Here is a 14802-nt window from a genome sequence, read left to right on the forward strand (position 1 = left end):
ATGATGCTTCTCAGGAAGGGCAATAACTTCAAATCTTTGGTCAATATTAGGTTCCTATCATCCTAGCATCCCACGAAGGGTGAATAATCTCAAAGGAACTTGATTATAATATCGAGTACAATATGCCACAAAACCCAGGCGCACAAATGGGTTTTCTAGACAATCACAACGATTTTAGATGATCCACCATTGGCCATCCATCCATTTCTGTCTCTTCAGTGTCCATCTTCAATCTTCTTCAAACCCTTCATGTCAGTTGTTTCCACCCTACATCACAAGAAAAAACTTCATATGCATATGGCAAGGCGTTTTATGGTTATGCAGGAGTATGTCATTGTTGTCAAGATGGGAGATCTGAATACATATGTCAAACACATGGTACATATGTTAGGTGATGCTCTGATCTATACTATATTTATGTCTGCCACATAAATGAAACATAGCTAATCCTACGGACAAGAAAGATGACAGGTATCTGATCCCTTGAAAATATAGTACTATAACTCGTATGTTGGAACAGGCTATCCTCAAGACAAACAAACCACAACCAAAGTTCAAAGACTAATTTCCACGATACTCTATTTTTGCAAGGCCCATACGTATTCCGTGAAAGATATATCCAATTTTATACTACTGGTTGGAGTCATCAGAAACATATAGGTGGGAATACGAGAAAGCAACAAACTATCCTAAAGAATACAACTAAAGTTCTTTTGTTATATAAACATACATGTAATTTTATACAGAAGGAAATTGGATATGGTTGATACTCAGAAACTTACGTTGTTCCAACCAGGCCAATCTTTTGAACTTTTGTGACTTCTGAATCAGATTGATTATCCTCGATAAAAATTGTCAAGCTGATACAAGAATGATGTGAGACTTCTATCAGAAAGGTTAAAAAGTGGAAAAAAAAAAAAGAGAGCACAATATCAGGTAGGAATAGGCTTGATACCTGCGAACATTTTGAAATTTGACATACTTCAAAACAACTGGCTTTCCCTGTCACACATAAATTACATAAAAGTACATCACTACAAAGAAAGCTTTAACTATGTTAATGTCTTCAACAAGCATGCCAAAAGACGGAGACGGGAAGTTGTAGCCTGATCCGGTATAGGATCCCAACCTTTAGATGATCAGGGGTTAAAACAACAGTGTCACTTGCAGGGTAGTCATTGACATTGCTGCCAATATCAAGAAGAAATGCATTCATTAGTTAACTAATTTTTTTTTCTCCATCAAGTCAGTAACTGTAACTTTCCCTAAAGTAATACCTGAAACCCATGTGCTCCTTGTTCGAAAAAAGCTTCACTGTCTTGGGACCTAGAACATTGCAGTAGAAATCTTTAAGGGATGTGTATAAGAAAGCCACTTTTTAGGCAACTTAAAAAGGCCAGCAGAAATAAAAGATAAGGAAAGACAATAGATGATAGATTAATAGAAAGTTGGAGGAAACTACAAAAGCCAGGAATACAAGAAGACCATCTTGAACAATTCATAAATGGTACGCTTACCATCCTCTTCATGTCCTTTGATGACAATTGAGTGCAGCTTAATGACTTGAAGAAAAGGTATGTAGATCAGAAGCTGCTCATCCGCATCACTCTCTAAATTCAAACCATCATCATCTCTGTATCCCTATTTATCATATGCAAAACACGTATTTAAATCTAACTGCATAACCTTTTATGACTCAACTACTAATTCAGTAAGTTAGCACAAAACGCTTACTATGATGTAACCACAAGTCTATGGCTTAAGTGCAAGATCTCTTATTTTTACCTTTTAATTCACTTAGTTCTTGACAAGCATACATAAACTCAATAGATACACATATTCCAGATAAATATATCATTTAACCAAATTACAACACATGAACTGGCTAAATGTCAACCTACCAGTGAGTCGTGATAACATAAACCATAAAGCTTGATACCCAAAGATAAGACTAGCAAAAATAGAAAATTATCTCCCCGAAAAACCAATTTGGCAATTTTACTACTCTGACTCTTGTACAAAGGAAAGCAGTTGCACTTATACGACAAAAAACACATCACAAACCGACATGTATCACTAATTCCTCCAGTTCTATCACCATACAAGCTGAGAAAACATATACATCAATAATACTACAAGTCTAGAACAATACATATGTAACTACCCAGCTCCCCACAGCTGACTTTTCAAACACAACATGACCCAATCAAACCAACAACAACAATTCCATAAATTCCTACACATAACACCCATGAATCAAACATAGATTACCTGCTTGAGAGCGTTAGCAACAGAGTGACTGGTGCTTTGATTGAGGCACTCAACCCCAGACCAATTTATGAAGTCCAACAGATCAACCTGACAACAACAAAAACCCACAAAGGTCTCATCTTTCAATGCCTTCATCAAATTGCAAGCAAAAAAAGAACAAATCCGGGCATATAGAAACTGGGTTTTCAAACCCAGACACTAATTTCAACATATTCATACAAAGTCACGATTTTTTTTCTTCTCAAAGTGATTAAAACCCAAAAGAGGGAATTGAAATTGGAAGTGGGTAGATACTTACTTGGCTACTCTGAATTGCGCTGGCTGATTCGGCAGACATGGTTGGTTGGATTGAAAGAGAAAAGGAGTTATAGTCTTGCGAACGAAAAATAGAGTGGAGGAGTAGAGAAGAGAACCAAATATGTATATATAGGGGCCAGATGTGAAGAATCTCAGAATTGGTGAAGAACATTAAACCGACGTCGTTTCATGAGGGATTGATGACTAATCTATTTTATTTTATTTTTTTAAAAAAGTTGATTTCTTTTTTAACTCGGTGTAACTTGTTAAATTTTTTAATAAATTAAAGACGGAATGGGATTCTCCTCTTGGGGATACTTTTCCTTTCTACATATGGAGAACTCCATTCCTTAACGATTTGGGTAAACCTTGTCCCTAAACAATTCGGAAACACTAATTATATAAAGCTTTGTATGTTTCTTCTTTCCCGTATTCACTACTTGAGTTCTATGTCATCTCTTCTTCCTTACTCTATCTAGTCACATACATAGTTTCCCGGTGAGCGAAACCGAGAGCTTTCATTCATTTACTTGTCACTATATATGGATATTAAAAACACTTGCCTAACTTGCAGTAGTGGTGCCTTTAGAGAGATGGAGGGCATTATGGTCTACTGTAGCAAGTGCAAGGAGTATGCACAGCATTTATATTGCCTTGAACTGTCAATAGATGAGTTTCTTAGTCGTGGACGAATTTGGTACTGTGAAGAATGCCAAGGATTGAAGCCAGCTACCACTTTTTACACTCATGATCTTGATGATTCTGAATCTATGGAGACCGGAGAAGTGCTGCAAAGCACTCCTCCTTCTGCCGGGACAAGTAGTACTACTCCTGATGGTACCAACAAGTACTTGAAGGTCAACAAGACCATGAAGCTGAAGAAGAAGAATAAATCTAGTCAATATGCATCAGCAGATGCAAGGGTGTTAGAGACGATACTTGAAGGTAATGATGAGGCTAAGGATGAGGGTGAGGGCAGCAAAATCAATTGTGATGATGGACAGGTGGCTGTTAATGATCAAGAAAAGCTTGTTCTTGAAAAAGATCAATTTGATGCTTCCGATGACACATTGGATATGGATGAAGATGGTCATTCTACTCATGTTGTTGCGCAACCAGTTGCTGTTCCAACTTGGAAGGGAAGCCTTATGATATTGAACAATATTGACAACCAGACATTGAAATTTGAAACTGTTAGTGGACTTGCTGCTCATCTCTCAAGCATAGCCTGCGATAAAGTGTTGGAGGAGTCAAAATTTCTAAACACACAGCTTGTCCTAGATTTGGTTCATAGGACTGATGTCTGGCCAAAAGGTTACGACATGTATGAACCTAGTGATGGAAGTATTGCCCTTTATTTTCTCCCTGACAGTGAAACAAATGAGAAGACTTTCAACAACTTGATGGTTCGCATGATGCAGGAGGATCTCGCCATGAAAGTTGATGTCGAAAAGGCTGAGCTTTTGGTTTTCACTTCAAGCATGTTACCCGAGAAGTATCAAAGAGTTGATTCGAAGATGTATCTATGGGGAGTCTTCAAGGAAAAGTTCTAAGAGATTGAATACTGATCGAGTGATCGACACAATTTCTGCTGGCTGCAAATTGCTTTTAGACTTATATTAACTAGTGGTTTGATTCATTAGGGAGACATTTGATCTCAGGCCTACTTATGTGATCAGTATTGTAAATAATCCAATTGCTAGCTCATGCAACATTTGTAACACTGGAGCTTGATTTTGAACCATGAATGAATTATCCTTCAGTTTATATATTGTAAATAGTCCATCTGTATTTTTTGTTTTCAATTTTCAACAGTATGTACCTTCGCAGCTCTAATGTAGATCCATCTAAATGACAAAAGAAATTTTATACATATTACTTCGTTCATAATTTATTATATTGATGCAGGAACTCATTTAATAATCAAAATTCCGAATTACAACTATATTTAAAGTTGACACTGTCAATATTTCAATAGTGATCTCGTCACTCAAGAAAAGAAAAATGATCAAGAGATATGAATTACAAGGATCTCAATATAGGAAACACGTACATTGTGTATATATTACAGACTTGGAAAATCTTCTTTCATAAGGACGAAGAAGACAAGAACAAAATTATCTCCTTATCTGTTTAGGAAACGGAAACCAATTCTGTAGTGGACTTGGAAATATACGAAGAAGGTATGAGGATCCATTCCTTCTCTCAGCATATATATATATATATATATATATATATATATAGGTTGTCTTCATCAGACAGATGAAGTAATGAAAAGCTCATTTTGAAGTTCAAGAGTAGTCGGAGTCGGTGTCAATTCAGTGATTATATTGCCTAGCAGTGATGAAGATATACAAAAAGCATGCAGCAGATAATGGGAACAAGACTATTTTGAAACAAATGACAAAGAAGATCAGGAATACTTGTTTGTATGCTTTTGCTTTCTCATCCTTTTGGTTTCTGGAGTTCATCATCTTTTGTATGGGGAGATTTCGTAAAATCTGTAAATCAAGTCCCATTACACATAGCGTTGTGGAATGAATATGCCGTTAAGGAAAGGCTTCTTTAGTTCTAGTTTTTTTTTTTATCTTTTTGGTTGTATTACTATGTATCATTCCACAGAATGAGACTTCGGATAAAATTGTACTTTTGAACTTTACAAACCAATATACTTACCAGAATCTGTGAATTGAGAATTTTTTTTTTTATCCAGTGTTCCTTATTTGAAACTGCTTGGTCTAGTTCAGTAGTTCTACAGCACCACTTTAATAATGATTGACACAGAACAGGTGAGATCACCAACCCAGTTCTACAAGCTGTTAGTCAGCAAAATCAGCACTCATTTCAATGTCTTTCTGTTTGAATTACAGATGGTAACAACTAAACAGATCAATATTATATACATATACAACACTGACATTTACCCCTTCAAAATTGACTTACAACTCCCGAATCCAAATTTATGTTGGGTAATAAGGTTCAAAAAATCATATCTTTTGTCTGCTAAACATAGCTTTAATTCACGTCGTAAGATTCTAAAATTAAAGAGCTCTAGTAATTATATTCTCTACATTTATTTAATTTATACCTTAAATTTAATAATTTACCTCTTTACGTTATACATTACACCGAAAATCTGAGACTTCAAAATGAACTCTTGTTCTACAAAATTTACGTCATTCATTTTATCTTTATTTTCCTTGGTCAATGTCATTCATTTTATCTCCCAACAGTACAGATAGGTAAAAGAGATGGGTAAAACAAAAATTGCAAATTTGGCACAAGAACACACCATCTCACCAGAAAGCAAACAACTTGGGATCTCTCACCCAACCAAAACCCAAAGTCACCACCAACCACCCATACCAGAAAACAAGGTCCCATCTTGATCCTAAAGCATAAACCTTTCAACTCCCCACAAACTATATAAACCAACCCAACAAGATTACAAACAAAACAAACCAACAAGAGTGAAGAGGGAACAAGATCAAAGCCTACCTCTCATCCCTCTTCTTCTAATCTCTCACCTCTCTCTCTCTCTCTCTCTAAAATGGCTTCCTCTCTCTCCCTCATCTCCCCCCACACCCTCAACCTCCGCACCCCCAAAACCCTCAACCTCCGCGCCCCTCGCCGCCCCATGTGCATCAAAGCCCGCACCGTCCCCGCCCTCACTCAAGACGACCTCAAAAAGCTCGCCGCCGACAAAGCCGTCGAGTACGTCAAGTCCGGCATGGTCCTCGGCCTCGGCACCGGCTCCACCGCCGCCTTCGTCGTCTCCAAGCTCGGCGAGCTTCTCGCCTCCGGCGAACTCACTGACATCGTCGGCGTCCCGACCTCAAAACGAACCGAGGACCAAGCCCGCAGCCTCGGCATCCCTCTCTCCGTCCTCGACGACCACCCCAGAATCGACCTCGCCATCGACGGCGCCGACGAGGTCGACCCCAATCTGGACCTGGTCAAAGGCCGCGGCGGCGCGTTGCTGAGGGAGAAGATGGTGGAGGCGGCGTCGGAGAAGTTCGTGGTGGTGGCGGACGAGACGAAGCTGGTGGCAGGTCTTGGAGGCAGTGGGCTGGCAATGCCGGTCGAGGTGGTTCAGTTTTGTTGGAAATATAACCTCATTAGGTTGCAGGAGTTGTTTAAGGAGGAAGGCGTCGAGGCCAAGCTGAGAATGGAGGGTGACAAGCCTTATGTGACTGATAATTTTAACTACATTGTGGATTTGTACTTCAAGACGCCGATCAAAGACGGGCCGGCGGCAGGGAAGGAGATTTCGGTGCTGGAGGGGGTGGTGGAGCATGGGTTGTTCTTGAATATGGCGACCGCGGTGATCATTGCAGGGAAGGAAGGGGTGGATGTGATGAAGAAGTGAGTTTGGTGGTGGAGGTGAGTGAATGAAACTCTCTCTGTACTACTAGTTATTTGTTGTGCGATATTTGTATTGATAGATTGGTGATATGGATAATTGGTAGAGGTTTTTTTGTTTTTTTTTGTTTTCGGATTTGGTGGTGTTTGTTGTTGTTTGTAAAGAATGGTGATTTGGATTGGTTAGAGTAGGGATGATACTAAAGGTGGAAACTTTGAAATGTGCAATAATATGAAATAATTGGAATTGAATTGCATTTTATGCTTCTTAATATCTCTGGTTACTGGTTAGTAATTAACTACTTATCAACTGTCAGTCTTGGTTATGGAAAAATGTTTGGAGGAGAGTGAACTAACATGGTTGAAGAGATTTTGTTCATCATGGTTCTGCTTTTTGATTCAGTGTCCAATATGTTGGTTTCAAATTAAAACTAAAATTTAGAAAATCATATTTGTTTGCTGTTAGTTGGTAAGCTTGGGAATTGGGGTGTTCTGTAGTTCTGCACTCTCAGTTTGGAGAAGTAAGAGGTTCTGTTATAAAATGCCAGTGAAAGGGGGTAAAAACAAGTATTCTGAGATTTTATGAATGAAATGCAATTTGCATATAGCGAATGAACACTGTGATCAAGTTGAAAGTGGCAATTATAGTGAATGAACACGGGTTCATTGTTGGACAACTTAGGATTCAGCGGTTCAGGGTTCTTTTATTTTGTCTTAGAAAGTGATCAGATACCTTGTAGAAACTCTAAAGATAATTTCGTGACATATTCGGTAAAGTTACTAGGATCATGCTAGCTAGTATAGTTAGTTTGCTTGAATCCGGGAGGATAACAAAGGAGGAGAAATGAAAGCATGTACTGGTAACAATTTTTCTACAGAGTTTAGTGGTCAAAATATATGGCAGTCATCAGTATGACTGTGTTTTGACTTATTGATACAATAATAAACTGAAGAACTGGGAAAGATCAATGAATGTTACAACAATCAAATTAACCTAACGTATATCAAACTCATGTGTAATGAATTCGAACTAAATATATGGCACAATGTCTTCTATGACAGCATTATCCACCCTACTTCCACAGGATCATACCCACAGACACCACCACTATAGTCATCAACTGGAAGTTTCCTGGCATAAACTCAGTAGCTGGAAAACGAGAAGAATCGATTAAGCCATCAATATATTGTGAGCCCCTTTGATCAATTGCATAAAGATGTGAATTTTGACGCCACAGTTCATGACCAAGTCTCAAACTTTAACCCCAGCCCCCAGAAACTATATTACCAAGAAAATTCAATTCTAGGATCTATTACTTTTCATAAGGAGATCATGGGTTTGACCTACCTAATACATCAGTACGCCAATAAGTCTTTGTTCCTGTGTTCTTATTGTTCCTGCTTAGGTGTATTATTGGAATAACAGTGTAGTTGTATCTATATGTGGCTTCTCTCTGATTTTATTAGCATGGCGTTGAAACTGAATCTAATTAGTAAGATAACTACATCAACAGCGATCAAATTGGAGTAATATTTTAGGAGATCAATCTCACCTTTGTTACTGTCATCCCCATCAGTAGAAGAAGTTGAATTTGCAACTTCTATCCCAAGGCGTGCACAGTCGGGTTTAAGTGTGCCTGAATAAGAAGATAATCTCCTATTAGTTTCTCCGTTTTCAGTTTAGTGTTGGTTACTTTGTTGAAATTAGAAGTTTAGTCTCTTACATTCACTGTAGCATGGGAATACTGAGACGTCAAGAAGATTGTCTGCCCCGTCATTGCATTCACACTGTGGTGAGTATAGATAGGTAGAGTTCTTTACGCATGTCCCTTCTCCGCAGTAAACCCAGTTGCAAGCTATACACAAAGCACATAATTTAACAATCTGTGGATAAAAGAGAGAACCAAACAGATATGGTGACTGCATCTGGTTTTAGGGTACTTACGGTCAAATGCAGATGCGTTGCTTGGAATTTGTGTGTTAACAAGAACTTTAGGGGGTGCTTGGCAGTTGTAGTCCAGTTCACCTGGAAAACCATGCAGTAGAGATGAGTAGAGCTAGCTTTAGAAGCATACAATTTCAAAAACAAGAGAGCCAAGTACTTACAGTCAGGGATGACACAAGGGAGAAACTTGAGGGTATCATTTCCTTCTGTGGTTCGCTTCCATCCAGTTTCGCACTCACATGTGTAGAGTAATGGCTCACTGGAGTTATAATTGCATGTTCCTCTTCCACACTCCACTTGTTTACATATTTCAGCTGTAGATTGAATTGTATTGGGGAAGAAGATATATAAGAAGAAAGAAAACACAAGTTTGTAGTATATGTTCGATTCAGAAGTGGGTGAAATTCGGTACTTACCGGCAGCAGCAGGAGATATAGCTGGCAAGTCCACTGCAAAAGTTGCCATGGGTAGTAGTACAAGAACTGCAGCTAAAAAGGCCATGGAGTTGGAGAAAGCCATTCTATTCAGAGAGGCAGTGATAGATTCTGATAGAAACTAGAGAATAAATTGTGGATGTTGTTTCTGATGATGTTTATAATGGTACATGCTCCTCTATATATAGGTATATACATGTTTTGAAAGCTTTTGAATGTTTCTTGTAACAAAGAATGAGGCTGTGTAAAAATCAACACGTTTAGGTACTTTTAACAGCTGAAATTTGAGAAGCTTTATTTTCCATGGAGAAGCTTCTGCTGCTGGTCTGAGACTTTAGACTGAAAGAAGGTTCCATGCTTCAATAAAGGTTAAGGGGTATTAATCTGTTCAAGTTAGAACTTTCTGAATGAGACTTTTACAGTTTTATTTTTTTAATTTGTTATAAGGGGCTTCTGGATGTTTATTAGACTCTTGGAATTGGTGTTATTTTCGTTATAAAACGTCTTGATGATCATTAGCTTTGGACTAGTACTAAAGTTGTGAACTTGAGATGTCGATTACCCTAACATAGTTTGAAATGAACCACCATCATGTTTCTGGTAACATGGCTCATAAATTAAGGATATCTATGGAGGCGTGATATACAAGATGATTTTCTGTAGCAACTACAATCCTCAGACCTTTTTCCAGTTATAAATTTTCAACTATGAAATCGAAATTACGAGGTTATTGTCTATTTTGAATTTAGAGTTGACTGAGAATGTGTCGAGGAAAAACATTGTTAAAATCTATCAAAGCCCTTCTGTCACAGGAAGGTAGTAAAACTCGAGCAAGACTTTTCTTCATCGATATTGTAGTTTCGGATAATTTGCAATGAGCATAGTCATCTCAAGCTCTTTACAGAGTAGATGTGAAGCCAAGCGATTGTATTAGCACTTTTAGTATTGGTCAGTATTTGAATCTCCTCTGTACTTTCTCCTTGTTATTCAATGTAGTTACTGGTGAAATTTTGGCTGCATTTGTGTACTATTAGATTCTTGATATGGTAACTGTTGAAAGTTTGGCATTTGATGCTGTTATTGTCTGTGAAGCCTCTTGATTCGGATCAGTAGCACAGGAATACTGTGAAACCTTGGTAACGGATTGTATTCATCAAATTTGGTATCTTAGCTCACAATTGATGGCATGTACGTGTGTGGATTATGGACGAGAGCGAACTAGCTAGCGTGGTTAGAATGATTTGCCTCCATGAATTATATACCTTTTCATAAGATTATCAAACTGCTCTACTTGAAGTACCATTTCCACAATTTATCTTCCACTCTGAAGTATTAGTTAAGAGATTTGGTGGTGTTTACTTCACAGATTTTCTAAATCTTACAGGTTAGTAGTTGAGGTTCCTGATAGGTTACTTTTACTATTTCCTTGAAGTAGTTCAGATCTTTTAGTTTTCTTTGCTTAAATTGTTTGATGGAGGAGGAAAGCATGTACTCAACACTGTCAAAGTATATATAGAAGGAATGATTATACATATGTATACATGACAGTCATCTGAGAATGACAGTGTTTTTACTTATTGATACAAACTGACTCTACACAAAATGAAGTACAGGGGAAAAATCAAGGAATACAATCAAATTAACCTAAGTATATCAATTCTCATGTACGTTGTAACTCGAACACATGAAAGGCGCAATCTTTTGTATGACAGGATCATGAGCCCTACTCTCACAGAATCATACCCACAGCCACCACCACTATAGTCATCAACTGGAATTTGCCTGGCATGAAGTCGGTAGCTGAAAAACAAGAACAGACAGAGGTAAGGTATCAATATATTGTGTGCCTACCATTTTTGAATTAAAAATGTGAACATAGGTACCAAGTCTTATGCTTTTTTGCTTCTGCGAAATGGTAAGGTATTTTTGAAGTCAATTGCGTAGAGATGTAAAGTTTTGAAGCCTCAAGTTCTTGACCAAGTCTTAATCTTTAAACCCAAGAAAACAAAATACTTACAAACTATTATTTTGTTTGTTTATTATAACTGTTCTTGCTAAGGTAGTACCCTATCCTTATAGTTTTATCTAGAATTAAAATCAATTAGTAGACAACCATAGACAAACAACCACTGGTGTTTTCTGGACAGTCAGTCTCACCTTTGTTACTGTCAGTCGTTCCATCGGTAGAGGTACTAGTCGAATTCGCAACTTTGATTCCGAGGGCTGCACAGTCCGGCTGAAGTGTGCCTGCAGAAGAAGAAAGAAAACAAAGCTAACTATAATTAGTTTCTTCATCGCCAATCTTGTGATTTGTTTGATGAAGATAGTATTTTTCAGTGTATCTTACATTCTTTGTAGCAGGGGAATACAGAGACACCAAGAAGATTAGAAGCCCCCGAGTTGCATTTACACTCTGGTGAGTATAGATAGGTTGAGTTCTTGACGCAGGTACCTTCTCCACAGTAAACCCAGTTGCAAGCTACACATCAAAGCACAGAGAATTAACCAACTAGTTGATAATATTAGACTGATCAAACTGCGGTCGGTTTTGTATGCTTACGATCAAAGACAGATAAGTTGTGTGGGACATCTGTGTAATCAGGAACTGGAGGGGGTGCTTGGCAACCATCGTAAGTCAATGAGCCTGTAGGACAACAATGAAAAATGCGTAAACATATTAAGTAGCTTCAAGAAGAAGAACTTTTAGTCCCAAAGGGGCTTTTATAGAGGAGCTAATATCACATAGTCCTCGATTATTACTTACAGTTAGGGATGACACAAGGGAGGAACTTAAGATCATCGTTGCCTTCAGCAGTTCGCTTCCATCCTTTTTCGCACTCGCAGGTGTAAGCCATTGGAGCACTAGCGTCGAAGCTGCAATTTCCTTTTCCACACTCAACTTGTTTACATATTTCAGCTGCAGATTGACATCAAGAAGATAAATAAGAAGAAAGAAACATATGTTTGCAGTTTTATGTTTCGATGTGCTTGTATATGTTTCAGTATAGAAGATTGAGAATGAAGCTCATGAGTACTTACTGGCAACAGAAGGAGAAATGTCCGACCAGTCCAAAGCGTAAGAAGCCAAGGGTACCAGAACAAGAAGGGTAGCTAACAAGGTCATGGATTTAGAGAAAGCCATTTGTTTTTTTAAGTCTTGGTTTTAGAGAGAACAGAGAGATTGTATCTGCTAGAAGCTAGAAGAACAGGTAGTAGTGATGGTGTTGTTTCTAATGGTACTAGCTCCTCTATATATATACAAGGTTCCGTTTGAAAGGTTTTGAAGATTTCTTGCAACCCAATTAATCAGAGAAATAAGACTTGGTATATCAATCAACACGCCTAGGTTATTAGGTACATTAACAATTAACACAAAAAGACTGGAAATGTGAGAAGCTTCTTCTAATGGCGGGCTCAATCTGTAGACTGAAAGAAGCTTCTGTGCTCAAACAAACGTGAGGAGGGCATCGTCGCCATCTGTTCACGTTAAAATATTGCAAATGGGACATTTTTAAGGGACAGTGACACAGTGTGGCACATCATGGTTTTGGCAAAGTCAACAATATGCTACTAGAAGAACAAAGATATCAAACTTGGAACACTAAAATTTATGGGGTTGATTGGGATTAATTATTGCAGAACCAAAAGGATTGGAACATATGGGACGGTAACTACTATATATGATTTGTTGAAAAACCTCCTCCATTCATATGACAATTGAGTAATCTAATCCAAAATTACCATATGAAATTGAAATGCGAAGGAAAACTCTTGTCAATCTCTTTCTCCTTTCCCATGTTTCAACATCCCAAGCAGGAAGGTTTCAATAGGGTTAGGAAATTCAAAGAGAAGATAATCTAGAAGAGTGACACAAATAGAAAAATTCAGCTTCCTGTCCGAAGTCAACATCTCTCGACCTCAATATCTATTTGCCGTTAGAAGACTATTAACTAAACAATGGCCACAAATCTGAAATAGTTGGAGAAGATCGAATTAGAAGCATGAAGCAGCAGGAAGCTGCAGTCAATATCCCAAATTAATAGATCGATCAAGATGGAATTTCTAAAAAGTAAAAACCTAATCAGAAGTCTTGACGTCCCAATTGATCTGGCATATGGTATTCATGTGCAAATCAAAAGGTCTTTTGGAATGAACAATTTCACAAGCAACTTCCTGTGTCTGTAAATGGAAGCGCGTGGCACATCAGCTTTAACATTACATGCATATCTGCATCTGCATAATATGAAAACTAAAGCTAACTATTAAAATCAGAATCCCTTGCCAATTGATTTCTCACCAAGTTAGGTTTATTATTTAGGGAGTTTGTTGCATGATCCTAGCGTGGAGTACATATACAAAAACTACAAACTACCAATAAGTATAGTTTGCTTAAAAAAGGCTGACTATTGTTCTCAATCCCGGCCCGGCCGTCAGCTAAGATATAATCTCCATAGTATCAGATTAGACCAGAAGAAAACAAGGAGAAGATGATCATACACTGAAAGCCAACTATACATATATATTGTTTATCTGCTCTCATCATCATCAGACCTTAACTTGTTTTAAAATCCAATAGTAGTACGTTGTACACTAATAATAACTTTGATCTCTATTAGACTAATTATTTATAAGTTAGATTTAGCTCTAGCTAAAAACTCTAGCTAAATATGAGAGAGAAAATAACTCTAGTTAAACTATGTTATATGTTGAAATTTAAATTAACTTAAGAAATAACTATCATTATTGGAGTACAATCCAATCTGAGGATAGTTAAATGTTGTTTTTAGCTATTTTTAACTATTGAAATGTCTAACACTGTTGGAGATGCTTTTGTAGATGTTCATGACAACTGAGGTGTACGTGGTATTAACTAAACAGACGACGTACGATTGGTACGAATGTATTACTAATCGCAGGTAGTACGTATACTAATTGTATTGTTTAATAACATATTCAATCAAACTATAGACTCACTGTTGGCTCAAACGTACGGATCCAGCTCTAGTATGAACTGTTCTCGTAAGCTTACAACAATAAAATCCTATATGCTGGAAATCTCTCAACATCCCACAAGGCCACAATCTAAACCTTTTCATTTTGACCCTTAATTTTTATTGTCTTTTGATCAGTTGATCGATAATATGACCGAAATAGATACGACTCGTTTCTCCCCCGTTGGGAAAGTTACGAGTTGCAATCAATTAAGATTGAATTGCCAAAGAACTCAAGCTACCAGTTCTTTACGGGAATGGTGTCGGATGTTTCATCACTTTCATGTGTGCCTTATCTGTATGTTCTTTGCTTCTATCATTTCCATCTCCAGACTCCAGCAGATTAAATTATGAGCATCTTTCTAGCTATAGCCATCATGCCAAAACTGCAGTCCATATATAGCAAGAACAAAGGTTCTTTCTTTACCGTAAACAAGGATCAAATCATGAACATTACAAAGCTGCAATAAGGTTCTAGTCTAACTCTTAAGTCTTAACATTA

The 14802-nt window shown here is 37.6% G+C and overlaps 5 protein-coding genes across 6 annotated transcripts; 2 read left to right on the plus strand and 3 right to left on the minus strand.

Moving 5' to 3' along the window:
- Positions 1–7: 7 nt before the first annotated feature.
- On the minus strand, positions 8–2678 carry LOC126799214 (PITH domain-containing protein At3g04780). The gene is made up of 8 exons (XM_050526369.1): positions 2570–2678; positions 2272–2358; positions 1518–1641; positions 1278–1326; positions 1130–1187; positions 956–1002; positions 783–860; positions 8–267 (listed from the first exon to the last, which is right to left on the minus strand). Exons 1-8 carry the CDS (start codon positions 2606–2608, stop codon positions 216–218), a joined length of 534 nt encoding a protein of 177 aa, XP_050382326.1. The 5' UTR covers positions 2609–2678; the 3' UTR covers positions 8–215.
- A 483-nt stretch (positions 2679–3161) lies between these two features.
- On the plus strand, positions 3162–4121 carry LOC126800479 (uncharacterized). The gene has a single exon (XM_050527849.1). It carries the CDS (start codon positions 3162–3164, stop codon positions 4119–4121), a length of 960 nt encoding a protein of 319 aa, XP_050383806.1.
- A 1800-nt stretch (positions 4122–5921) lies between these two features.
- On the plus strand, positions 5922–7158 carry LOC126799148 (probable ribose-5-phosphate isomerase 3, chloroplastic). Its single transcript, XM_050526278.1, has one exon. The coding sequence runs from the start codon at positions 6119–6121 to the stop codon at positions 6935–6937; it is 819 nt and encodes a 272-aa protein (XP_050382235.1). The 5' UTR covers positions 5922–6118; the 3' UTR covers positions 6938–7158.
- Positions 7159–7771: 613 nt separating this feature from the next.
- On the minus strand, positions 7772–9442 carry LOC126800136 (uncharacterized). Of its 2 annotated transcripts, XM_050527423.1 has the most exons (6): positions 9292–9442; positions 9037–9189; positions 8876–8956; positions 8655–8786; positions 8484–8567; positions 7772–8080 (listed from the first exon to the last, which is right to left on the minus strand). In XM_050527423.1, the coding sequence occupies exons 1-6, from the start codon at positions 9392–9394 to the stop codon at positions 8004–8006; spliced, it is 630 nt and encodes a 209-aa protein (XP_050383380.1). In that variant the 5' UTR covers positions 9395–9442; the 3' UTR covers positions 7772–8003. The 2 variants fall into 2 exon arrangements, with proteins under 2 accessions (XP_050383380.1, XP_050383379.1); XM_050527422.1 differs by lacking the exon at positions 7772–8080 and having other exon boundaries at positions 8170–8567.
- Positions 9443–10798: 1356 nt separating this feature from the next.
- On the minus strand, positions 10799–12538 carry LOC126799699 (uncharacterized). Its single transcript, XM_050526946.1, has 6 exons — positions 12349–12538; positions 12074–12226; positions 11870–11953; positions 11657–11788; positions 11467–11556; positions 10799–11109 (listed from the first exon to the last, which is right to left on the minus strand). Exons 1-6 carry the CDS (start codon positions 12449–12451, stop codon positions 11039–11041), a joined length of 633 nt encoding a protein of 210 aa, XP_050382903.1. The 5' UTR covers positions 12452–12538; the 3' UTR covers positions 10799–11038.
- Positions 12539–14802: the final 2264 nt, after the last annotated feature.

This window comes from Argentina anserina, chromosome 6 (genome assembly GCF_933775445.1).
Source record: "Argentina anserina chromosome 6, drPotAnse1.1, whole genome shotgun sequence".
In the NCBI taxonomy this organism is placed as follows: Eukaryota; Viridiplantae; Streptophyta; class Magnoliopsida; order Rosales; family Rosaceae; genus Argentina; species Argentina anserina.